The sequence below is a fragment of the Caretta caretta genome, chromosome 13, assembly GCF_965140235.1.
Source record: "Caretta caretta isolate rCarCar2 chromosome 13, rCarCar1.hap1, whole genome shotgun sequence".
Lineage (NCBI taxonomy): Eukaryota > Metazoa > Chordata > Testudines > Cheloniidae > Caretta > Caretta caretta.
Window position 1 is genome coordinate 7,753,758 of NC_134218.1, and position 26,599 is coordinate 7,780,356.

Here is a 26,599-nt window from a genome sequence, read left to right on the forward strand (position 1 = left end):
TGGGCGTATAGTCCAAGTTACATCTTTTCCATTTATTCCTCCCATGGTTGTGACATAGGCAAATGGACAATCATGTATTTGGGACTAGTCCAAGTACCCTTGGAGGCAATGCACGTGCATGTGTTTGTAAGACGGGAGCCTAAATTTGTTTCAGCAGAAAAACTACTATGTAATTTGGAGTCAACTTTTTTTATTATTTACCAGTTAAGGGCTCGATCCTGTTAGCACGGGCTCCCGGGCATAATGCTCACTACTGTGAATACTCCTGTCGTCTCACTACTGACCGTGGTAAGCAACGGGCATGGTAGTGACTGCAGGATTGGGGCCTATGTTTTGCTCTACCCCTCACTGCCATCAGAATATGACATGGAACACTGACCTGAACAGACCCTTGTGGACTCTTGTTATTTCTTCCTCTATCTCCACAGCCCTCTGGTATTACAGCTCAGGCCCGTAGGTTTGATCCAAAGCCAACTGAAATCAACTGGAGTCTTTCAATTGACTCCAGATTAGGCCCTTAGTGAACATGTTCCCTATCACACCAATTTACATTAGAGGCCTTTGCAGTTGCCATATGATTAGCCATGCGTAGAAGAGGATCGTTATTATTATCAATGCCCTTCTCATGTTGTAGCACTAAAGGGAGAAATGTGATCTTGAGGATAGCATGCTTTGGGGAAGGACGAAGAACCAGTGGATTGTGTTCTAAGTGTAGAAGCTGAGGTTGGCCCTTTAAATTCATATACTTGGTCAGATGTCTGAGCTCTGCAATGTCCAGACATATATGGCGGGGAGGGGGGGGGGAATGAACCTGGAGATTTAAAGTAATGCATCTAGTTGCTGTAATATTCAGGCAACTCAAAACATTCTTCTTGCCTGTAAATAACTGGAGAGAAAGCTCAGAATCTTCCAGCCTGTTGCTTCCCCTCTCCTATTTTCATCTCTTCTGATATTTGGAACAAATTACTTGGATTACCCCTGGTGAGCTCTTCTAGCACTTTACATTCGGGGCCAACACAAACGCATTTGATTACTCTTCAGCCAATATGACTGAAGAGAACAGAAGGCTCTTCCTCAGTAGGTTACTTGACTTACCGATATACACAGGGGAGTAGTTAGACTTGACATTTTCATCTAAATAGGTCACTCCAAGAGTGTAGAGTGGTGTCGCTCCAATACCATGCAGGAACTGCCCAAGCATGAAGACAAATCTGTAGTTTGAGAGGATCGACGTGCTTTCCGCACACTGCACGCTGTGGTTGGAAGAGCACATGCCGGTCTCTTCCGAGAAGTGTACTTCATACTGGCTAGTGGTGAAATGGGGCAATGCAAAGACAATGGAGCCTACTCCCATAATGAGCACTCCCCATCCCAGCCACCGTGGTTTATGCCCATTGCCCCCAAAGTAACTGACAAACGTCAAGCAGACACATGCTGCTATGTCGTAAGAGCTTGCAATCAGTCCGCTCTGATAGCTGTGCAGGTCAAAGCGCCGTTCTATTGAGGTGATGACTGTATTAATGAAGCCATTCACTATCATCCCTTGCAAAAAAGAAGCCACACAGAGGAATAACAAGACACCCTTAGGTGTGTTGAAGAACTGTAAACAAGCAGGAGTGAAAGCCCCCCACCCACACTCAAGTTTGTCTCCTTCGGAGGAGACATATTTAACTCCTTTGTGGCACTGGCTTTTCTTTTCGGATGCTGCATCACAGAGAGGTTTCACATAAGAATCTGAAGGGCTGTTTGTGTTGGAATATAAAGTATCATTGCTCAGTGGTGTGTTACAAGGCTCCTTTAAGCTGTTCTCAACTGGACTGGATGCGCTGGTTACAATTAAATTCTGGGGGGGACTGAATTCATTTTCTCCTGTCAAATTATAAGACATTTCCATCAAAGCTCGTTTGGCTGTTTCTGGCTGAGGATCTTTTACACGGTGCAGTGACGATTTGGCTCCCAGTGTGTTGCAATTTATGGCCAGTTGTAAGCAGGCAGAGGGTGAATGTCAGGTTCCGGACCACTTCATTCTGTGGCAAGAACATCAGAAGAAGTTAGCAAACGTGACGTGCCAAGCAGTTCACCATTCTCACTGATTTCTGTACCAAACCTTCATTTCTGAACCAATTCTCCCACCAAGTTTAGCAAAACACTCAAGCTGCAGTGAGGACTTTGGATTTACCCAAAGCCTAATCCTGCCAATGGACTGAAATATGCAGAGTCACCTTGAAAAAGGAATAAGAAAACCCACTGTACATTAAATGATAGTCATGGGCAACATAACATTCTTACAGAAGCAAGGGGATTCTACGTTAATTCAGCAGCAATGTCTCCCTGTTCCCTTAATACTACAACCATTTATGCGGAAAGTGTATCTCAGTGTGTCTCATGCCAGGGGATACGGGGACAAATTCTCTTCTCAGATACACATGTGCAACTTCCATGGAATCTGAGGGCAGAATGCAGCTGCTAGTCATTCTGACAATGTTCCGCGCAGATGCAGGAAAGTATAGAACCAAACTCAGACCATGCCCAGCCAATTTGTCTGTTTTGTCCACCTTGGGCTCTTGGCTGTCCTGCGGCCTCTGGTCCTGGCCAGACAGGACCGGACTGAGTGGCCTCCCTCTGAGCGGGTGAACAAAGGACCGTTACAGGGCGCGCAGCACACTAAAGTTTTGCCTATGGGCACCAGATTGTCTTGAGCAGCCTATGGTTGCAATTTAAGGTAAAACAATAGTGGTTCCTATTTGGGACCTTGGGAAGGGTGGCAGTCCAATAATGGAGGGTTAGGGTTAGGTTTCCTCAGGCCTAGTGTCATCTCTAATGAAGACAAATATGGTTTCCAGGCCAGTGGTGTGTCTCATTGGGGCACTTCTGCAGTGGCTCGGAATCACAGGACAGGATTCTAGTCAGTGTAAATCTGAATTAATTCCATTGGCTGGAGTGGAATTACTTTAAGGACTTGTCCACTCGGGGACACTCAGGAAAATGAATCTGAATTAACTAAAGGTGTGACTTTAAAGTGGATTAGTTAAACTGCATGAAACCTCTGTGTGGGTTCATTCAGAATTACAGTGGCCTTACTTTAGTTTAGTTTGAACAGAGGTTTCATGCAATTTTACCAATCCGCTTTAAAGCCATATATTTAGTTAATTCAGATTAATTTTCCTCAGTGTCCCTTGTGTAGACAAGCCCTAAGTTTACAACTGGTGTAAGTGAAATCAGCATCTGGCCCAAGTTGCTTACCCTTGATAGACAACGTACAGGAAAAGAACAGGGATGCAGCAAAGGCAGACGGATTGCAAGGTGACAGGCAGCATGCATCTGATCATTTCCACCATTTGTACTTGTTTTAATGTGTAAAGACAGAATCACTCTTTAACCTTCTCTGGGGAGAAGAGCAGAGGTATGGCAGTGGAGGAAAGTCCTTTTGAAGAAGTGAGTCTGACGTGGAAGAGGGCATATCATTTGAATAGCTGTAAACCGCTGATTGCTGCAGTGGCCCTAAAGCAACAAAAGAACGGCTTGTCCTGGTAATCAATGCAGATGTGACCCCAGTATAACCCTGTTCTGTATTAAGAAACTTTTAACAATTGCTATGTAGAAACCATAAATTTCACATTGTAAAAGGTCCCATGCGCTCATTTTTGGATATTGTTTAATAACAGCTTGTAACTATCACAAGAACTTTCCACACTTGATCAATTTTATTTCAGGCCCTGAGATCTATTTGCAATTATTCTGTGAAGTCCTCTCTATAGCTAGACTGTACATGCCATTTTAAAGCCAGCCGGAGGGCACAGACAGCTGACTATAAACTGATTACTGATGTGGATTGCCTACTCTCAAAGAGGTTCTTACACTGAGTACTCTTGGTGGCTCCAGTTTCCCCGTAACTGGTTGTGAAATACACTAGTTGAACTATAATATATGGAGACAGTGAGGAGCCCCATTGAATATTGGTCTTAAATAAATTAGAAAATAAGATATTTGAATTTTTTAGGGCACGATATTTTCAAAACATCCATATTTCATATTCAATCCCTGAATGTCAGGCTGTTGATGAACCTGTGACGTGCTGCCAACACTTGCACAAGAAGCTCCTATAAAAATGTTCCCGTTTAGACTGCAATAAACCTCATGTACCATCAGTGCCATGGGCTTGCAGAGAGCAGGGGTGAAGGAGAAGAGGAAACTGTTTGTTTGTTTTCCCTTTAAAACAAAAACACTTTCTGATCATCTGAACCCAGGGGGAAAGCAGCTGCACTCGGCAAACCAATTAGTATTAAGCTGCATTTTGCTGGAAACACTTACAGATTATTTCTTTATATTATATATATATATATAAAAATACACACACACACACTGATTGCACCACCTTGGTATAGATTCACAGCTCTGTGTGTCTGGGTGTGTGAGAATCTGACACCCAGAAAGCCACTGGGACCAACTTTCAGAGTAACAGCCGTGTTAGTCTGTATTCGCAAAAAGAAAAGGAGTACTTGTGGCACCTTAGAGACTAACCAATTTATCTGAGCATAAGCTTTCGTGAGCTACAGCTCACTTCATCGGATGCATACTGTGGAAAATGGAGAAGACATTATATACACAGAGACCATGAAACAATACCTCCTCCCACCCCACTCTCCTGCTGGTAATAGCTTATCCAAAGTGACCACTCTCCTTACAATGTGTATGAAAATCCGGGTGGGCCATTTCCAGCACAAATCCAGGTTTTCTCACCCCCCACCCCCATACACACACAAACTCACTCTCCTGCTGGTAATAGCTCATCCAAACTGACCACTCTCCCTACAATGTGTATGATAATCAAGGTGGGCCATTTCCAGCATAAATCCAAGTTTAACCAGAACGTCTGGGGGGGGGGGGGTAGGAAAAAACAAGGGGAAATAGGCTACCTTGCATAATGACTTAGCCACTCCCAGTCTCTATTTAAGCCTAAATTAATAGTATCCAATTTGCAAATGAATTTCAATTCAGCAGTTTCTCGCTGGAGTCTGGATTTGAAGTTTTTTTGTTTTAAGATAGCGACCTTCATGTCTGTAATTGTGTGACCAGAGAGATTGAAGTGTTCTCCGACTGGTTTATGAATGTTATAATTCTTGACATCTGATTTGTGTCCATTTATTCTTTTACGTAGAGACTGTCCAGTTTGACCAATGTACATGGCAGAGGGGCATTGCTGGCACATGATGGCATATATCACATTGGTGGATGTGCAGGTGAACGAGCCTCTGATAGTGTGGCTGATGTTATTAGGCCCTGTGATGGTGTCCCCTGAATAGATATGTGGGCACAGTTGGCAACGGGCTTTGTTGCAAGGATAGGTTCCTGGGTTAGTGGTTCTGTTGTGTGGTATGTGGTTGTTGGTGAGTATTTGCTTCAGGTTGAGGGGCTGTCTGTAGGCAAGGACTGGCCTGTCTCCCAAGATTTGGGAGAGTGTTGGGTCATCCTTCAGGATAGGCTGTAGATCCTTAATAATGCACTGGAGGGGTTTTAGTTGGGGGCTGAAGGTGACGGCTAGTGGCGTTCTGTTATTTTCTTTGTTAGGCCTGTCCTGTAGTAGGTGACTTCTGGGAACTTTTCTGGCTCTATCAATCTGTTTCTTCACTTCTGCAGGTGGGTATTGTAGTTGTAAGCAAATAGAATAAATAAAAGAATAAATGGACACAAATCAGCTGTCAAGAATTATAACATTCATAAACCAGTCGGAGAACACTTCAATCTCTCTGGTCACGCAATCACAGACATGAAGGTCGCTATCTTAAAACAAAAAAACTTCAAATCCAGACTCCAGCGAGAAACTGCTGAATTGGAATTCATTTGCAAATTGGATACTATTAATCTAGGCTTAAATAGAGACTGGGAGTGGCTAAGTCATTATGCAAGGTAGCCTATTTCCCCTTGTTTTTTCCTACCCCCCCCCCCCCAAGACGTTCTGGTTAAACTTGGATTTATGCTGGAAATGGCCCACCTTGATTATCATACACATTGTAAGGAGAGTGGTCAGTTTGGATGAGCTATTACCAGCAGGAGAGTGAGTGTGTATGGGGGTGGGGGGTGAGAAAACCTGGATTTGTGCTGGAAATGGCCCACCTGGATTTTCATACACATTGTAAGGAGAGTGGTCACTTTGGATAAGCTATTACCAGCAGGAGAGTGAGTTTGTGTGTGTGGTTTTTGCTGACCTTGGAAAATTCTGACCTTGGAAAATGCTGACCTATGGTGCTATGAGAGGTATGGACCTTATGCCAATGCTATTAACTATTTCACTGCTGATCATTTGGGGTTTGATCCTGCAAGTTGCTAAGCACTCTGGGCCCCGATCCTGTCTTCAGTAGTTCAAGAACTCACATGCTTAAATTTAAGTGCTTCTGGATCACAGCAGAAAGTGCCTAGCAACTTTCTGTACTGAGCTCTTTACCAGGAATGTCCAGCTACTGTGGGACTGCGTGTGGAGTGTAGATTTGTGACCAGAATAGAGAACAACCATTCTTTTTGTTTTCCCAGTTGAATTCCTTTCAACAGGCTGATAATCTAAGAACGTGTTCACATTTCATGAGTCATTTTCACCAAGATAAAATTTGTACTCCTCTTGAATGTCAGTTCTAAATCCTCCAGGCTACTGCCAGCACGTGCTAACACTGAAACTAACCACACACTTTGAAATTTAAATGCAGTGCCAATTTTTTTAAAAAAGTATCATCATAAAACGGTAATGTCATAAATATAAAGCTATCTGTGATTTTTTTTAGCCCTGTGGCCTTATTTCTGCTATCATCCTTCATTTATTTTCACTTCTTTTAATACAGAACAGGAAGCAATAAATAAAAATGCATCAACGTTCTAGCTACATTAAAGTAAAAACATGGCTACTGGCTTGAGAGAATCTAGGCTATACACTAGAAAAAAATATTCCGATGACCTTCTATACTATGCACCAGTTTCTTTACTGAAGTTTACTTTAGCATGAAGCAATAAAAAAATCAATCAGTCTCCCAGAGTGTATGTATAAATGTATCATTTTTGCAAGCTCATCTTTCTGGTATTCTCATTACATTTGCTCCTAATAATCTAAATATAATAAACTCTTAAACTATGGATGTGTGTTGTGGTATACAAACCCCCACACCCTGGGCAAGCAGGGGTTAAAGAACTGCTCTGGGCTCAGCCAGCCCCGCCTGCTACACCTGTAGGAAATGCTCCAAATGGGGAAGGATTTAAAGGTGGAGGAGCAGCTCAACTGGGGGCAGACCAGAGAAGAGAGCAGACTGGCGCCCTGTAGCTCCAGCAGCAGAGAGCTAAGGGCAAGACAATCTCTCCACACGACAACTGCCCAAAGGTCCCTCCTTGAGGGAATGGAGGCCCTGCTGCTGAGTCAGCTTGAGAGGGAAGCATTTCCCTCTCCCTCTCATAGGGATTCCGAGTTTTGTTCATTACCCTCTGTTTTGTTTCAATGACCCCAGCAGGTGAAAGCCCTAGGACACAGCTGGCCCAGGAGGGTGGGTGGGCCATACCACTGAAGGAGGAATTTGCTGCCCAAGAGAGGAAGAGAGCTATACACACCCATCCAAAGCTGTCTTGTGGTGAGCAGACACCCTTTACTCCGCCTAAATGCAGACGGTGACCATGGGACCATTGCGGGGGGCAGGCAGGACGTCGCCCAGGGAGGGCAGCCATAAGCAGCCCAAGATGTCAGATCACTCATAGTCCTCAAAGAGCCCTGGGTTGGAGCCCAGTGGTGTGGGAGGGCCCGGATTCCCTTACCAACAACCCCTCTGCAAGTCATGGGCCTACGCTCTGACCACTAGGCAATGCTACCCTACTGACCAACCCCCTGAGAGAGGACCGTCACAGGATGTCTTATCTGATTATTTTCCCACACAGAGAAACTTCATTCTTCAAACTGTCAGCACCATCTGCCTTTGTAGTCATATCCTGCCTGACTCAGTTTGCAACTACATGCCGCAAGAAGGAAAACCATACTGCTTGAATATAATGTCCAGCAAACCAATTTTTACCTAGGAAAGTAATTTAAGAATAGGGTCATATTAAGTAGGAGCAATTCACTTCCATAGGTGAGTGTACCTCCTTCAGAGGACAGAATACAGCCTTTAGAAAAGAGCGCTTGATTTAACTACATACAATTCCTAATTGTCACTCTTTATAGGGACCACACAAGTATGGCTTTTCACTGATCTTGATTTTTAATCACTCAGTTGATAATTTCCAGATTTTAAATATGTCTAGATTACTTTGCATACTGATTACTGTAAACTATACATTTACCCATCTTTCAGAAAGATTACAGCTAAACTATGCTCTCTAACTCTCCTGTAAACTTTCTTTCTTGTGAACTTTCTTTTCTTGGCTTGCATTTGATTATGAGATTAGTAAAGGTCCTCCCCCTTCTCCTCCCACCAAAAAAAATATTTGGCTTTATATCAACCGTGAAAATAACAAAGGTTTTCATTGGATTATCATTGAATATAGCACAGTAAGTCACAGGACCAAAATTAAAAATACTCTGGAACTCGGCTGCGGACCTCAATTTGACGAATGTTATGAGTTAGCTGATAATTGGCATCTGACGTAATCCTATTTGCTGAAGCATGCCCAACAATAGTTAATCTTCCTTTTTACTCTGTGGCAGTTGGACTTTTATAGGGTCTTACTGCAGCAAATGACATCCTTTCACAATTTAAGCTTTCCCATCAGTGAAAGCGGTTTATGCTATATGGGTCAACACTGAAGTATTGTGTAAGATCATAGTGTCATAAGGAATATTTGCTGAGTAATTGAATAAAAACCAAGCCCCTTCTTCATGAGTGAGGAAGGCTTATTGATTCTAACCATCCATCCATGACTCCCTGGTCCCATGGCTTCCTACCAGCATCTGTGACTCCAAATCATTTTGTTTCAGGCTAGACTGGGGAAAACAGAGCCAGGTGGCTGAGATGCTTGGTGGGTCACACCAGGCCCCATAGCAACTGCAAAGCCTTCCCCTGTGGGAATAATGGCCTGTGGATCAACCAAGTTGCAAAACCACTTACTGCCCCCTGCAGGCCTGCCCTTGCCTTGCTGTCAATTCACCTTCATGACAGCATGCCAAGAGCTGATCTCTATAGCAACCCCTCCTGTATGGGTTCTGCACATCCTTAACCTCTCCCCCTCATGCGGTGAAACGGTAGTTGCGGTGCAAGACAGAAATCGTCATTGCTGCAGGCTCCAAATACATTAGTCTGAGCAGGAAATACAAGGCATAGCATGTAGAGCAAACAGTCAATGAGTTACGTGTAGCCCCAAAATATGGTTCATTAGAGTATTAGGCACTGTACTGGTTTCAGTACTTCTCATACCGTGTAGGAGTGATAGTCATTGTGTCCCGTTCTCTTATGCAGGGTGTCCTGAACCAGTTAAAACAACTGACGACAACATATGGTGCCCAACCTAAATCCTAAACCCGAACACCTCAGACTTTGGGGAAGTTCAGATCGTGATCCAAATTTTGCATCTCAGGCCCATCCATCACTCAAGAACAGGTCAAGGTCTTCTGGCCCCATCTGGTTAATTTATCTTAGTAACATGTACTGAATTTTTCATGGATTACTTGGGTTATGAGGATTATCCATATTATTTCTGTCACAGATAATAAACTCCATATGGATAAAGTGTAATCCACTCATTGGTTTATGAATGGCAAAGCCTCCCAAGGAGTGTCACAAATCCACATGATTCTTCTGTGAACTGGCTTTTGCACTAAGAGTGCTGATATAGCTAAAAGATGGAAAAAAAGAACTTGTACAATATACTGACTATGTTGGGATTGTTCCCTGGTACGTGTGACACTGTAAATAATTTCACTATCCTAAAATGGCTAAAGGCCTGAGATCTTTTACTTTGTAATCAGTCTGGGAAACAGTGAGCAAGAGTTGGCCTCAAGAAAATATAGTGCATTTAATAATTGCAAGCTAATAGTATATTTCAGATAAACACCCCCCCACAGTTTGACAAAGGCTCACTGTGTTTCGTTGGGGCTGTGCAAGTGTGATAAAGGGCAAAATTTGGCTCTCCGTATGAAAGTAATTTACTCCATTCCAAGGCCAGACGAGACAATTGTGATCATCCTAAGAGCTATCTTCTTCATACTGGGAGGTCCCTTCCTCCCTCATTAGTCCCACTGGAGTCTATAGCACCACTTGAGGAGCAGGGACTACTCAATGCGTGTCAGACTAGTAGCATCTGATCTTAAATGACCACTTTAGGAAGGCTCTATAATAAAATAAAATGTTATTAATAAATAAAGCTTAGCACTTACAGAGCACTTTGCACTTCTTCAATGCATTTTGCAATCATTAACACATTTATTTAATCATATTATTTTCTCACATAATGTGTTTTGATGGGTTTCAATTAGTTGCTTGAAAACACGTTGAAGATGAATCAACCCACCTTTTCAGAGCGTATTTATTTCAGTTTATCCATGCAACGATAAAAGTGCCTGTGCGTGGATCTAGGGGTCTTAGACAGACTCTAATAACACACAGTTTCAATTCAAGGAAGAGATTTAACAGCATAACTTTCATTCTGGCAGAGAGAACATTACTCAAACATAAAAAGTTTGGCCTTCAGTAATATAATACCCAAGCCTCTTCCATTAATACCATTCCTCTTTTAATGCCTTTCTCCCCAAAAGTTTGAGCAAACATATGGAAAAGTGTGTGTTCAGTTGTTGTGCTCATCATCCTGTAAAGTAATGATGCTCAAATGTGGCCAGTTGGATGTTAAGTGAGTGCACATTTACTGTGATGCAAGATAATTGCCCATGCAAAATTAGGTACTCCAGTGCACATGGACTTTTGTTCACATATATTTCTGAAAAAGAGCTAAGTATTATTGTTTTCAAGCAGTTAGGTTCTTTAATCATATCTAGATAAATTCACTGGTCAGAATAAAATTGCAGCATAAAACCTTTAAAAATCAGCTTTTCCAAACTGTTGTCACAGTGTAACTGTGAATGTCTCCTTTTTTAAGGAGAGGGGAAAATATATTAATCACAATGTGGATACTACTGTGGCTTGACGTTTTAATGCCAACTACTCTATCTCTCACTTCTGTACCCTCTCTCTATATTCATTAACCAAAGTAGAAACCTGTCTACAAAATCTATATGCCAACAACTTTTTCAAAAACCACTGATTAGCAAAAAATAGATAAATCTCTTTCTCTCTCAACTTGCTCTGAAAGTACGTATCTATTCAGTAGACACATCACTGTTTTACTATCAAACCTCAAAAGAGCAGTAAAAAAGAAGTCTAGCATCCTTTTCCACACTTTATATTTTTGAAAATATTCATCATTAGTGAAATGAAATATCATTATCAGGCATAGTCTTTGCAGATCATCTACAAACATCAGTTTAATCCAGGTAGCTATCTTAGCATCAACTTATAAAGAACTTTAGTCTTCTTCAAATTCTTTGTGAATAGGACTTTTTTTTTTTTTTTTTTTTACACAAGTAACAATTTATTAGCCCTCTCCTGTAGGCCCCAATCCTGGAGTAAGATCAAGCCCCTGAATGCTGTGGTTTGACAAGCCTGGCTCATTAAATTGCATTAGTGACTTAGGCAAAAGTGATTACCATTTTGTGCATACAGTGGGCATATTAGCTACATGCATAGAGACTCACCTGATGGAAGCAGAATTTTGGGATAAAGTCTATTTTTTTTTATTTTTGCTGGATACTTAATGTTATGTGTCTTTAACAAGATTCAGATAAAAGCAAACATACAAATAGGCATTGCCAGTAGATTACATATTTTTAACCTCCATTGCTTTCCCCCAGGGCAGCAAAGGTTCACACTGATAAGAAATGATTAAATTCCAGTGTCTATCTTGGAATCCACTTTCCCTTTTAAAAAAGAAAGATAACAATACTGGAGAGAAAAGGTCAGAAATACATTCACCATGAAAGCAGTCAGCAAATTCGTTCGCTCTATCCATTGTTCAAAAATACATGGCCTGACTTTTCTATTACTTCCACTGGTTTTATACTATCTTGCTACTGTTGCATTGACTTCAGTGGAGTGACTCCTCATTTATGCCGTTATCACTGAATCTAACCCAGTGGGTTCTATCAATTACAATTATTGCTAGCTCAGAAGAAAGCTAATTGCGAATGGTCCAAGATTTTTTTTTAATATAAATCTCTTTTAAATGTGGGACCCAGTCAAAAGTTAAATTTCCAGCTGGGGTCGGTGACTTTAAATCCACTGATATAAAATTAATTCAGCCATGCATCAAAAGAGAAGGCTGGAGATGGCAGGGATCCAGGTCCTTCTTGAATCCAAGATTATCCAGGAACAGCTCCTTAGTGAGCTTTAGAAATGCTGGTATTTTCAGCATGTGTAAACTGGACACAAATTAGGACTATAAGCAGAACTGGACATTGTGTCAAAGTCTGCCAATATTTTTCTATAGCTGACAGCAGAATCATGCTCTGTGTCTTCTTCCTTTACACTAATTTCCCCCTTCTATTGTTATTATTTGATACTGTGGTCCTCAGTACATGCAGCAAGGCCAGGATTTATCTACTTTGGGACCTGCACAGTTTCCTCAAAGTTTCAGCCCCTGGCTGCCTGGTCAACTTGGTCAGCATTCAACCCTTCATCACATTCTTGCACTCCCACTTCTTGAGCTGTCACCAGCTGCACAAGCTCCCTCCCAGCGTTGTCTAGAATGTGCACCTTTTGGAAGATGGAGGAGAAAATCTTAGCAAGCAGGGCTACAAAGGAGGCCCTAGTTTTGAAACTCTTACGTGGGCAAAACGCCCATTGTCTTTGATCGATGATAATACATAGCACATTAATTGTGGTTTTTCATCTGTAGATTTCAACATGCTTTACAACAGGGATGGGCAACCTTTGGCACACGGCCCATCAGGGAAATCTGCTGGCATCCTGGGCCGCTTTGTTTACCTGCAGCGTCCGCAGGTTTGGCCAATCGCAGCTCCCACTGGCCATGGTTCGCTGTTTCATGCCAATGGGGGCTGCAGGAAGCGGTGGCCAGCACGTCCCTCAGGCCCGGTCCGCTTCCCACAGCTCCCATTGGCCTGGAACAGCGAACTGCGGCCAGTGGGAGCCGTGATCGGCCAAACCTGCGGACGCTGCAGGTAAACAAACCATCCCGGCCCACCAGCAGCATTTCCTGACGAGCCTCATGCCAAAGGTTGCTAATCCCTGCTTTACAAAGGTGGGGAAGCATTATTATCCCATTTTACAGAGAAGGAAACCAAGGCATGGAGAGGGTAAGTGTCCTGCTCAAAGTCACACAGCAAGACAGTGGCTGAGTCAGGGATGGAACCCAGTCACCATTCCTGTAACAGACTGTGTGGATGGACTTCTGTGTCTGTGTGAAACATCAGTGGAGGTCTGCTCACATCCAGTCCATCGCAAGATCAGGGACCAAGTCTCTTGGCTCTCAAGCTGGAGTCCACTGCCTCTACATGATCAGCCTCCCAGTAGCAACAATTATGTATAATTATACACATGGCTCTATTAATAGCTATGGAACTGTTGCTCACAGTGCGTGAAATTTGCCCCCGTGCATAAAAATCCTATGCTAAGTCATACTTAATTGTTCTAAGTAAGGTGAATTTCACCCAGTATCAACAGAAAGCCAGAGCAGATGATTACCAAAAAGCATTTTAGGTACTAGATTACGTAGAGCCAAGATTTCAAGACGGCTGGAAGTTAAAGTCAACAAAGTTCAACCAGGAAATACGATTAAGACATTTTGAGCAGAAAGGACAATTAACCTTTGGAACAGACTACCAAGGGCTGTCATGAATGCTCCATTGCTTAAAGTTTTTAAATCAAGACTAGATGATTTTCTAAAAGAGATACTCTAGTTCAACCACAAGTTGTTGGGCTAGACTCCGGAATCACTTCATGAAAGCCTATGGCCTGAGTTATGTAGATCAGGTGATCAGATTGCAGGGTTCTTCAGGTCTATCTCACTTTCAAACAGAGCCGGAAGGGTGTGATCTTTACATGCCATGAAGGCTCCAGTGAAGCAAGGTACACAAGGAGTGGCTGTCCAGCTGAAATAGTCATGCTTTGCTTAAATCAGTTCCTTAAAATTGTTTTACCGTTGTTTTTACTGTAAGTACACTGCTTTCCAAACAATGTGCAGAAAGGAAACTGTTTCTTCTGGCATCACTCTCTTCTTGACTCTCCCCAAAGGCAAAATAAGCTTTATGATTCTTCCTCTTACAAGAAATACTATGTCAGCTTTTGGCTAATTTGAACACTGCGGTCACGGTGCACAAAACCACATTATTACATTAGCCAGAATTCTGCATCCTGAAAACCCCACTACATATTGCATCTTTGTCTTATTACATAGGCTTTTGAGAGGACCCGAACTCTGGGTGCATTGCAGCCTCTGACTCCGAATGCAAATATCAAATCCCCAGGTTGCATTCACAGCTGCAGCAATTGCACAAGGACACTAGGAACTCCATCCTGCAGAGCTAGGGATGAGAGGTGTGACAGAGTAACACTGAGTCAGCAATAGGGGCTGCTGAGCTTGACATTTGGGTGGTCACAGTACCATAGGGTGAAGTAGAGTAAAGAGAGGAGTGGGATGACAATAACAGTGTGGCCAATAGATATCATGAGACACTGAGCAGCGGGTCTGGAACAATATGGTTTTCATAGAAGCCCCGGGCGCTTTTTAGTCAGTGGCTGGCCTCAGGACTGCCTCAGCTGTAGGCTTCACAGTGGCACTGGACTGGAAGCAGGGGACACTGAAAATCCCAAGTGTGGTCTCTATGCATTCACTGGGTTGCACACAGGCACTCTGACTTGGCCACACCCTGTCTTCATCTCCCTGCATGCCCGTTTCTCCCTCTGCTAGCTGCCGTTTCTTAACGGACAGCCGTCTGAGTCTAAATTATTAAAAATCACACCATCGATTTTGTAGCAGATTTCCCCTTTGATTTCAAAGAAGAGAGCAGACAGCACATTATGACCTTGAATTGTTAAACCTTTCCAAGAAATTAAAATTCACATAAACCAGTGACCATATGCAAACACAGATCCATGATTTAAACAAACAAACAAACAACAAACTTTATTCCAAGGGCCAGAACACTGGCTTAAAAGACACAAACCCAGACAACTTGTAAACCTCCCTGCTTCCGAGAGGGCATTTTCAAGTCACAGAGCCATTGATCAGATCTGTGATTCGTTCCCATGGCCAGCCAGCAAATTGCTGCCAAATGGTATTTCTTCCTGAGACCGAGGAAGAAACAAGTGTATAATGTTCTCATTGTCAAAGCAAAACATCTGCTGGAATTCGGAGTGGTTTGTTGTCCGTGTGTGGCAGTGAGAAAGCCTGTAGATCATAGTCTCCACTGTCTCTCACACATGGGAAATTATAGTATTACACAGCAGCTGTTGGAGGATACATTTACTCGGAAACCTGAAATCTGTCTTTAAAGGATTCTTGCCTTCCGTGAAACAATAGTCTGATTTTCATTTATGGTACGAGAACATTTTATTGTTGTCCACTAAAGGCTAACGGGGCAAGATACAGACCGGCCCTTTGAGTGTTAAAGGAGATGAATACAATGGAAGAAATCCTGCCTGCAGTTATAAACATAGATGGGTGTAACGGAGGGCAAAACTTGGTCTACTCTCCTTCTCCATAACAAACTATGGGTCTGATTCTGCCAACCTTGCTCACCTTATGTCGGATTTATTCACACAAGAAGTCCAGTCAAGGTCTATGCAACTTCTCACAGTAAGTAAATAATACTCAAGAAAGAAAGAATCTGACCCCCTATGTGATCGAATGTGAGAAAAACTTACACTTAAAAAAACTGCACTGTTTAAAAAAAATGTAAGGCTGAGATATTCAAAGCTGCCTAGTGAACATGGGTGCCTAATTCACATTCATTGTAATTCAGTTTTTTTAGGTAGCTTTGAAAATCTCCCCCTAAAATACTTCTTTCAATGTTTTCCCTCAGATTTTAGGAAAAAAGTCCAAACAAATGGGTCACACTCTGATCTTGGTTACCCTGATGTCAAAGGAGTTATCCTGGATCGACACTGGTGTAACAGGAATCAGAATCGGGCTTCAAGGAGCCAGCTCCTCAGTCCAGAGTAAATCTACTCCAGCAGTGCAAAGAGGACTTAAAGCTGCCTTCAGGAGGCTGCTAGGGATTCCCTTGTTATAGGGGAATCCCCTGGTAGCATAAAGGGCCATGCCATCCACTCCACCCTCATTCATCTAGGGGATGTAATGCAGTGCTAGGCATGGGAAGAATGCACTACGCGTTAGCAATTCTGGACCAGCAGAATGACCCCTCTGGGGCCATTCCAGCTGAAATGAGTTAGAGCAACCCCTGCACCTGCTCTAACTTGCACCAGGAATCAGGGTTGAGTCCATGGTCTCTATGTGACCCCCAAAATGGAAGAAATTTTAAAACAACAATTTTTAGAATATCTTAATGTTTTAAATTTTGACTTGAGGTGGTTTTCTGGGAAGAGTATATTTAGGAACAGAAAAGGTAAGCACTTTTGGGAACACTTATTTCTTTATCAGGTGCTATTCTCGTTTATCAGACTTCTATAGTTTGTATTTATTTTACTATATCTTTGACAGCTAGCAAAATAAAAGTCCTATCTCATTGCCACAGTGTGTTTCGAGAGATGTATTTCACAAATGTGAAATTGTATCTCTGGAAATACAGAAAAATACTTTTGCTAGGAATTTCTTCAGACAGACCATAACAAATCCTTATGTATCTCCTTTGAAAAAAACAAAATATGATCTTGTTTTCTCAACATGTACAACTACCTCCTTTAAAATCAATTAAAAAAACCCTTAAGTGTTACAAGTTCCCTTTTCTTCTTACACCTGTTATCATTCAAAAAAAACTGTCTTCAGTTCCCTCAGTTTGACATTCTGCAAGTTTGCATGGTAAAAGATTGTTCACGCCACATATAAAATATACATTATATTTTAAAATTAGGGGCTAAGTCACCCCTGGGACAGATCTCTGTAAATCAGTGGGATTACACAAGGGATAGAAATGGCCTAATGTGTTTAATTACAATGGGAATTTCAAAGACTAATCTAGATGCTTGCCATGCTACTGAAAAGTAAAACACAATACAATTAGAATAAAAAGGATGTTTTGCACTTATATTGCGCTCCAACTATGGATCACAATAGTTTTTAAACTGCATTAAACCCCTAAGAGACAGCTAAATACAATGACATTACTTTTTGACACCAGCAATATGGAAATCTTGTGTAAAAGGTTAGCTAGCTTCTGTCCAAACAGAGGTTTAACATCAGAAAAACTTTTCTATGTAAATATTAAATGTTTTGCTTAAACAGTCCACCTACTTACCTCTCTGTCTTAGGTATTTCCAATGCAATGGCCACTGTAGTAACTAAGGACATCGTGCAAACCCCAATGAAGTCGATTACAGACTGTCCATTGACTTCAGTGGTCTTTGAATCAGTTCTTATGTCAAATCAGTACATTTCCTATCATGATCGCCAAAGTAGGATGGGACATGTTTGTTTGGGAGTTGTAATGGGATGGAGTCTTTGACTCCTAGTAGGTCATTGTTTCATATAGTGATGAATATGGTAAAGACTGAATATCATGGCCAGCAAGTAGCTCTTCAGTGGCCTGCATGAAAGAGTTGGGGGTGGGGAGGTTGCTCCATCTAATTTCTAATGGACAGATGTCCACATAATAGAAACCATCATAACAATGGGTCTGATCCAATATCCTGCCGTGGATGCTAATAGACATTGGATTAGGCCCAATATGGTAGCTGAGGTACATTGGCAGAGCAATGTATGGAACTTTGAATTGTCATTGCTTTTGCACATCTCACTCTGAAGATAAATGACTTAAGACCAAGATCCTCACAGGCATGTATGTGCCTAATTCCCTTTGAAATCAGTGGAAGTTAGGAGCCTAAATATCTTTGAGGATCTGGGACTAAGATTCTGGTGCTGTCACTCTGGCATCTTTCATGGGCTCTAAATTCACTAAGGCCAGAATGGAGCTATGACAATTTATGTCACCTGAACATTTGGCTCTAAATTGCCTTAACAACAACAAACAGGAAAGAGAAAGTGGTTCAAAGGTATTAAAGGAGCACACGACAGGCCTGGTCCTACTACCATTGAAATAAAAATTAAAACTCCAATTGGCTTCAAAGGCTGTCACCTTGAAATGCCTGCCGGGGGGACTTTGTAACTAGTATGGAGCAGACCCACCTTAAAGTAACAGCACTGGAAGGACGTGATCTTATATACCATAAAGGCTGCAGGGGCATCAGGTTATGAAGGGAGTAGGGTGACCAGATGTCCCAATTTTATAAGGACAGTCCCGATTTTTGGGTCTTTTTCTTATATAGGCTCCTATTACCCCCCACCCCCGTCCCGATTTTTCACACTTGCTGTCTGGTCACCCTAGAAGGGAGAGACAGCATTAAAAGGGGAATCTTTCCTTTGATATCATACTCTATTTGGCTAACCACCAAGCCTGCAACAAACTAAATAAAAGCATTCGATGAAGTGAGCTGTAGCTCACGAAAGCTTATGCTCAAATAAATAAAAGCATTGTGATTCTTCTGATTAGAACAAATACAGTGTCAGCTCTTTGCTAAATATTTGCATAGGAGGATCTCACTAAGCATTACTATATTATTATATTAACCAGAATTCTACGTAACGGAAAAACCCTCTCATTGCATAATCACCTTCCTCCACACTTCACTGACAGCAAGACGGCATAGTGATTAAGGAACAAACTGGAAAAGTCAATGTTCTATTAATGCTACTCCAGTGTGTTCTGTTCATGCTGCTGAAACAGAATTCAAATACAATGCCCAAATACTCAGTTTGTATTCCTACAGTAACTGTGCCTGCATAGTAGGGACTCAGTCCTGCAGGGGTCTGGAGGAGGTCTTGTGAGAGAGCGAGAGGTTGCTGAGCACGGGGCTTTGTTACTCAAAATCAGGGTGGATAAAAATCAATGATTTTAAAAAAAATAAAATAAAAAAAATTGGATTTTTTTAATAAAATGCTTTTTGAGGAAAAATGCTATCTAAAGATAGTTTTAATTAAGATACATTATAGCTCCACAATATCTCATCATGGAATAGGAATTATAAATTCTAATTCTATAGTATAAGACAATATTCATGTAATGTTTAAGGAAAGTTTTGTAAATGAGTTCCAATAGTTCATGGATTAGGGACCCAATCTTATGGGGTTCCAGGGGCTTCTGTATAGATTATTTAGGCTAATCTTTCTATCTACCCAATGGGACTCAGTGCTCAGTCTAAAAGATACCATCAAAGATGCTTAGTTTTGCAGTTCTCAAACTGTGGATTTGTGTCTCCAGAGATAACACGCTTGTTAACAGCAAAAATGTTTTTAAATAAATAAAAAAATGATATATAGAGGTGAGAAATAACAGACCACAATCCTATTGTCCCTCTGCAAATTTGTTTACACAGAGTCAATCCCTTACCTCTCTCTAAAAGTGCAAAGTTTCAAAAAGTTCAATGAATAGAAGAGTGTTGGGGACAAAATACATTTGGACAAGGAGAAGAAGTCTGGAGATAAATGTGAGATGGGAGGGCCAGGCAGTAGAAACAAAAGTGAAACTGTTTGAGCAGCATATTCCAGAAGTCTTGAGGTCTTTCTGACTGTAGCCTTCATTGATTTGAGATCTACCATACCATTCTCTCACTAGAAGGGAAAACCTATAATGGCAGCAGGCCATAAAAGAGACCCAGTTTGGGTCTCATCTATCTCTGAGTTGTGAAGAATATGTATTAAGGTTATAACAACGCACAAGAATACACTTTTATGTAGAAATCCATGATTAAATCGAGTCTGCCTGACTAGTGATTTAAATCAAATCCACCCTGCTCATAATAAAAGTGAAGTAAACCAAGGAGAGTGATCACTGCCATGTGTTGGCTTGACAAGAAGAGTACGATCAGCCGAGATCATTCTAAAGCGCTATGCCATCCACTCCACCCTCATTCATCTAGGGGATATGTTAGGGTGGATTAGACATGGGAGGAGTGCACTATGTTGTAGTAATCATTTTAATTTATTTATGGTGCCATGGTAGTGCCTAGCGGCCCCAACCACAACCCAGGGCTCCATCATGCTAGGTGATGTACACACACATAATAAAAATACAGAGCTTGCCTTGGTGTGTTTGCAATCGATGCTCACACGGCACTGAGTAGTTGGATGCTAATTTCTTTGCACCCTGGGGTGCTTTTCCATCAGTGACTGGCCCTCACACTCTGTCTGCTAAATGCAGATCTAAAGTAGTAGCAATTACTCCTTGTTGGCAGTAGGTGAGATTGAAAATCCTAGCTGCTATGCATGTGAACTGAACTCACGGGATTGCACTCACTCTCTTTGCCATGGTCACCCTGTGGGCCAGATTCTCTTCTGGTGTAAACCACTGTAGCTCTAGTGACATCAATGAAGTTTCCTTATGTCACATCAGCTGAAGATCTGGCCTTCCATCTAAACCTTCCCTCCCCAGCATGCCAACTCCTCCCCAGTCAAAAGCTTTCATTTCAGAGCACACACCGGTGTCAACTCAGGTTGCTGAGCTCATTGTCCTGCACTACATGGAAGCCTCTCTGCACTTCTGAGGGCTGAATCCTAGAGCTTTGGCTTTGCACTTCTTTCAGAAGTACTGAGCCCTAGGTAGGGTGACCAGAGAGCAACTGTGAAAAAGTGGGACGGGGGTGGGAGGTAATAGGTACCTATATAAGAAAAGGTCCCCAAAAACGGGACTGTCCCTATAAAAATGGGACATCCGGTCACCCTAGCCCTAGGTATATGCATACATTCATTGCAATCATCCCAACACCATGTGTTGCCAAAACCCTGGACACATTCTTTTCTGCGCATCCATTCCCATTATTGCTGATTACCAAGATCTATGCCGTATATATACAGGGCTCACTTATATCTCTTTCTACTCAAGTGATTCTGCACAATGAAGGGTTGGTGGGTTTTCTTTAACATAAATTCATGCCCATCACAGCAGTGTATACACCAGGAAACAAGATATGAAAAAAGCTGAGGGTCGTGTTAGGATATCCCCATGCCTGGGTGAAAATGACCAATCTGCACAAAGATGCTAATAGCCATGCTAACCTACCTCACTGGAAGCAGCGTGGAGCTCACTTTGCTAATGCTAAAGGCCACTGAGATCTCAGGAATGCAAACTATGATATGAACATAATTATGATTAATAATATTCCAACAAATAGACTGCTTTGCAAAGTATAGCTAGAAAAATCATTTGGCAGCTGCTGCACTGCGATCACTGCTTATCACACTGAAATAGCATTTCCCCCACCTGTTATCTCTCATCTTATACTTAGATTGGAAGTTCTTTGGAGCAGGGACCATCTTTTGTTCTGGTGTTTGTACAGCCCCTAGCACAATGGCATACTGATTCCTGATTGGGACCCCTAAGCAAAAAGACAACAACAACATACATCATAATTGATGTGGGTCAAAAATATCAAATGACAAGATTTTAGTGAAAATAGAACCTTATTCTGAAAATCCAGTGACGTTTTTTCATGGAAAATTATCAACATTTTTCCTTTTTCTTGTGAAAAACATCATGCTTTTTTAGATTTTTTTTTTCATTTTTAAAATAAAAAATGTGATTGAAATGCATTTAATTTTGTTTTCAGTAAATTACAAAAACTGAGAAACAGTTCAAGAATGTTTTCAATAAAACCAGAGGAGGGGATTTCGATTTGCGAAAAATTTTGAAACCATTGGAAAACAGATGAAACAAAAACAACTTAAAAAATTTGATTTTTGTTCATGAGAAAAGGTTTTTCTTGCATGACAAGCCCTAATAACAGATTTTGTCCCTTTCCATTGGGAAAATTACAAAGGCTGAGGCCGGGAACTCCATGGGATTCAGCTCAGGGAGTTCGCAGTCAATTATATACTTGAAGAGAAGGGTATTGGGTGAGGTGAAATGGGCAGGAGTCGTAGCCTCCACTTCCAATGGATTCTGATGTTCCAAGACAGAGGAAGGCAGAGCAGAGTGTAATGGTGTGTCTGCATGGAAGGCTGGCCCCAATTTTCCCTTGGCAGTGCAGTTTTTTTGTGGCAATCGCAACTGTAGAGGGGCCAAGAAGGAATTAAAGCCACTGAAACAGCATTAATTTTCTATCAGGTATCTACTCAGATTTCTGTGGGATCAGCCAGGGATGCCACTGCATAGAACAGCTGGTCCACTATTCCACTACCTCCTTCCTCCAGCAGCTCTAGAATCCCATCAAGCCACATCCCTGCATGCCCCTTCAGGAGTCTATACGCTCGCAAGAAGGGATGGTGCAATGAAGTTTTATATTTATGCCCACAAGGACAGCCACTGGATTGGCATCCCCTCTGCCCATGGAAGAAAAGCAAATGATCCAATTCATGCTCATTATAAAAATGGTGCTGTGCTCTGATTGACAAAGTACAACAAGGAAGAGAAAAGATAATAATGAAATAACAATAGTCATGCATTTTATTCTTTATTTAACTATAGTTATTGTTGATTTAAAATTTGGAACATTTGAATGGTACCTTGTGATACCATTGCATTGATAAAAATATTGCTTAAAAAACATCACAGAAAACATCATGGAAATTGAAAAATTTCAAGATTTTTGACAAATTTTTTGCCAGAGATTTTTTTTTTCGGGGGGGGGGGGGGAGGAGCCATTTTTCAAGTTAAAAAATGTTATGCAAAGAAGTCAACCAGCTCTTTGAAAAGTATTAATTATTATTATTAAAATAAGATAAAATACCTTCATTATTGCACTAGAGTATTTCTACTTTCTAGGAGATCATATAATTTCATTAATACCAAGCTCAAAGCATGATGACATCTCAGTATGACATGCATTCTGCCTGATTTGCCTGCTACTGTATCAGCCCATGTATGAGGTAGTAAAATGTTCTGTGCTGCTCATAATGGTGTGAGTTGAAAGGGGACCTCTAGTGAGCCATTAGCTCCCACATATTACCTGGCAATCCGCAATAATGCTAAAGGAAATAGAGAAAAGGGTGCATAACATTTGAATGTGGTTTGGGTGATGTATCGTAGATCTAAAAGTTTCCAAGTGGGGCAGTGATCTTTCATGATTCATGTTCTGGATTTTTTGCTTATGCCACAGGATTAAATTTAGGGCCAGATGCTGCTCTCACCCAGATGCTGCTCTCTTAGATGTCTGGTCTACATCTAAAGATTAGATCGACCTAGCTACCTCGCTCAGGGCTGTGAAAAATTTCACTCCCTGTGCAACATGGTTAAGTTCACCTAGCCCCCCACTGTAGATGCACCTATGTTGATAGAAGAATTCTTCTATCAGCCTAGCTACCACCTCTCGGGGAGGTAGATTAATTACACCTATGGAAAAACCCCTTCCGTCGATGCAGGACGCATCTACACTGCAGCACTCCAGCGGCTTAGCCGCAGTGCCGTGGGTGTGCCACTTTGGTGTACACATACCCTGATTTACTCCGGTGTAAGTGAAATCAGGATCTGCCCCTTTATGGGAAAGTTTTTAATGTGTCTGGGTTAACTCCATTGGGCTCCACACAATTACTCCTAATGTACACTGGTCTAAGCAAGAGCAGGATCTGGCCCTCTATGGGAAGCTTTTAAGCTTAATTTGATCATTAACTCAAGGGGGAGAGGGGGATGGCAGGAACTGCAGAGTAGGTAGAAAAAGAGATTCATTTCCTGACAGAGGCTGAGGCAGGCGATTGCCTTGTGGCAACAGCAGGTGCATGACCGAGAATAACCCGACAGACACTCCTTGCTGAGTGCTGGAGCACAGGCAAGGCTCCCTCCCTTGCCTCAATTAAATAAACCATTAGGCCCCTCCATCTCCATCCCCTTCTCTGTCATCCTCTTGTCTCCTGGAAAAACAGCTCAGAACCCCCAGCCCCCGCCAGGGCCCAGCGCCTGGGCTGAGTGTACACTTACCACACGGACGTGCTGCGGGAGGAACAATGCTGCACACTACAGAAGCAGGCGGCTTTCAGAGCATGTGGATGCAGTGCTGCATCTCCCATGCACCCTCACCCGGCTTCAGCGAAGGTTTCTGAGGAGAGGTGAATTTCAAACCATAAGGTCACCCAGCTTAACATTAATTCAGCTCAAATATCACTGTCCCGCATCTTTACCCCCCAAGTAGAACACAAAACTGCCCCATCAGCATGCAGGCCAGTGGCAAAATGAAAAGAAACAGAGCTTAAAAGACCGATATATGCCTATTGGCAGCCCCTTCCCTCCTGTTCTATTCCCACAAAATAACCCACAGCCAATTATCAGAAATTATAACAAAACACTGTTGCTGGGGGGGGGGGGTTTCCCCACTGTCTCTTTCATAACATGTCCTCCTCCTCCCCTGAGGTCTCAGCCCATCCCAAGTGCTTTGTGCTCCCTCCCAGACACACCCAAAATTGAGCTATTTAGCGACCAAAACAAAAATCAATAAACACCAAACAAGCCAGGATTTTGCCCAAATTGTGTGGCCTGATCATGCTGCTATAAAAACAGGGAGGGAGGTAACGTAACATCAAGTGCTCATTCATTTGGTTTTTTACTACAACTTTGTCCGTCACCCCAGTTCCCGAGCCACGTTAATACATTATTTAAATCTACATCATTTAAACGGGGTGCCTAGTCTGTACTGATGGCTGTCTGTTTTTCTGTATCCCCAGAGCTAAGTACATTCCCAGACAGACCAGGCTATGGCCATACTATCCTGTGGAGTAACTGCTGCGCATAACCTGACAATGAGAACACACAGCTCCCATTCATTCTGCACTGCTGCACTTGATCAGCCATTGAAAGCAGAATAAATATAAACTCATCCATGCTTATTCCATACCTCTCCCCAGCCTGTATTTCCTGCCAGCCCTTAGCTGCCACCCTCCCTCCCTAAGGCTGCACACCTTGATCATTGACCCCCTCAGGGAACTGAAAATCATATTCAGCAGAATAGATGATCAGACCTCTGAGTTTTGCAATAAACCTCATCACAAAAAGGACCTAAATGAAAACAGGGAAGAATAATCTGGATCCCTATAATCATTATTACATAGTCACTATATAGATCATTTATTACCTTACAATCTATTACACTGTCTCTGCATTATTCTATACACACAGTACTGAATACCCCATTCTCCCCAGCTCCCCACCCAGCCAGCCATCCACATGTACCTCCTCCTGGCCTCTGGCAGCTGCTCTCTCCCTCTGTGCGCCAGTTTCTATTTCTCCCTCCCTCCTTCTCCATTCAGCCCTTCTGGAGTCCCAGATTCTAGAAATGATTGATGAAGAGCCAAACCAATCCAGGAGGATTTAAGGTGGTGGCCTTATCCCAGCTGGACCAATAGAAACGCATCCCCAGCGCAGGGTGACTTTAAAACCGAAAGTGGCAGCGAAAGAGAGAGAAACGACGAACCAAGACGCCAGGGGAGGCGCGGGGGGGACTTGTGACTGGGGGTCACCCTAGGGAGAGGAGGATGGGAAAGGGGAGAAGGAAGAGAGGATGGGGAAAGGGAAGAGAAAGTTGGTGAAGGGAGGGAAAGGGGACGGGGAAAAGGAAGAGAAGAGAGGCTGATGGGGGAGAGGAGAGAAGGATGGGGGGTAAGGGAAGGGGGTGGACGAGTTCAAGGGTGCTGGTCAGTTTTATTTCCTGACCCCAGACACTGAAAAAGATTCTCTCTGTCTCTCTGCGTGTGTGTCTGTCCATCCTTTTGGGCATCCCCCCTTTGTGTGTGCATGTCCCTCTTTGGGTTTGTATGTATCCCCCTGCATGTCCCCCTTTGTGTACAAGCATCCCTGTGTGTGCATGTCCTCTTTGTGTGTGTGTTCACATCCTCCAGTGTGTGTGTGTACACGCACACATAGTCTCCTGTATCCCTTTGTGTGTGTGTTTGTGCCCCCCTGCATCTTTGGGTGCCTCCCTGTTTGCATGAATGTGTCTGTATCTTTCCATTTGCCTGTGTGCCTGTGTGTACGTGTCTATATTTGTGGGTGTGTCTGGGTGCGTGCATGCCTGTTTGAGTTGGTATGTGTCTGTTTTGTATGAAGTGGGTGAGGTAAAATGCATAATTTCCTGTCCTGGCCAAGGAAAAAAAGTGCCATGGGGCATCTGTATTTATGAAGAGATTCTTGTTTTGGTTTTATTGAAGCCCAGGCTCTCCAGGAGGGGACAATGAGACAATGCTATTTTCCAGTAAAGGCCAAGGTAGGGGCTGGCTGCAGCTATTGTTCTCTGGCATGTTTGGGTGACACACTCCAGCGTACCCATTATGCACAGCTGGAGAGTTCAGAGCCACACCTCGCAGTGCCTGTTCCTTCTGAAATATACAGTACTGGCAAACAAATGAAAGAAACAATTACTGGTGAAAGAGACAGTGGTGGCCTTGCTGAAAACAAGGCTGCAACCAGCAATGACAGATT

At 42.5% G+C, this 26,599-nt stretch overlaps 1 protein-coding gene across 4 annotated transcripts in view; it reads right to left on the reverse strand.

Annotated features, from left to right (window-relative positions):
• Positions 1–25,442, reverse strand: part of SLCO4A1 (solute carrier organic anion transporter family member 4A1) — a 47,922-nt gene extending 22,480 nt beyond the window's left edge. Inside the window, exons 1-4 of one of the 4 annotated variants that reach the window (XM_048820309.2) lie at positions 25,355–25,442; positions 24,110–24,227; positions 21,461–21,575; positions 1,096–2,027 (exon numbers count right to left, since the gene is read on the reverse strand). In XM_048820309.2, coding sequence (XP_048676266.1) covers positions 1,096–1,894 — 799 coding nt within the window. In that variant the 5' untranslated portion in view covers positions 1,895–2,027; positions 21,461–21,575; positions 24,110–24,227; positions 25,355–25,442. Of the gene's footprint in view, positions 1–1,095; positions 2,028–17,443; positions 17,560–21,460; positions 21,576–24,109; positions 24,228–25,256; positions 25,308–25,354 lie in introns of those variants that run through there. The other 3 variants (XM_048820307.2, XM_048820308.2, XM_048820310.2) reach the window with 3 other exon arrangements.
• Positions 25,443–26,599: the final 1,157 nt, after the last annotated feature.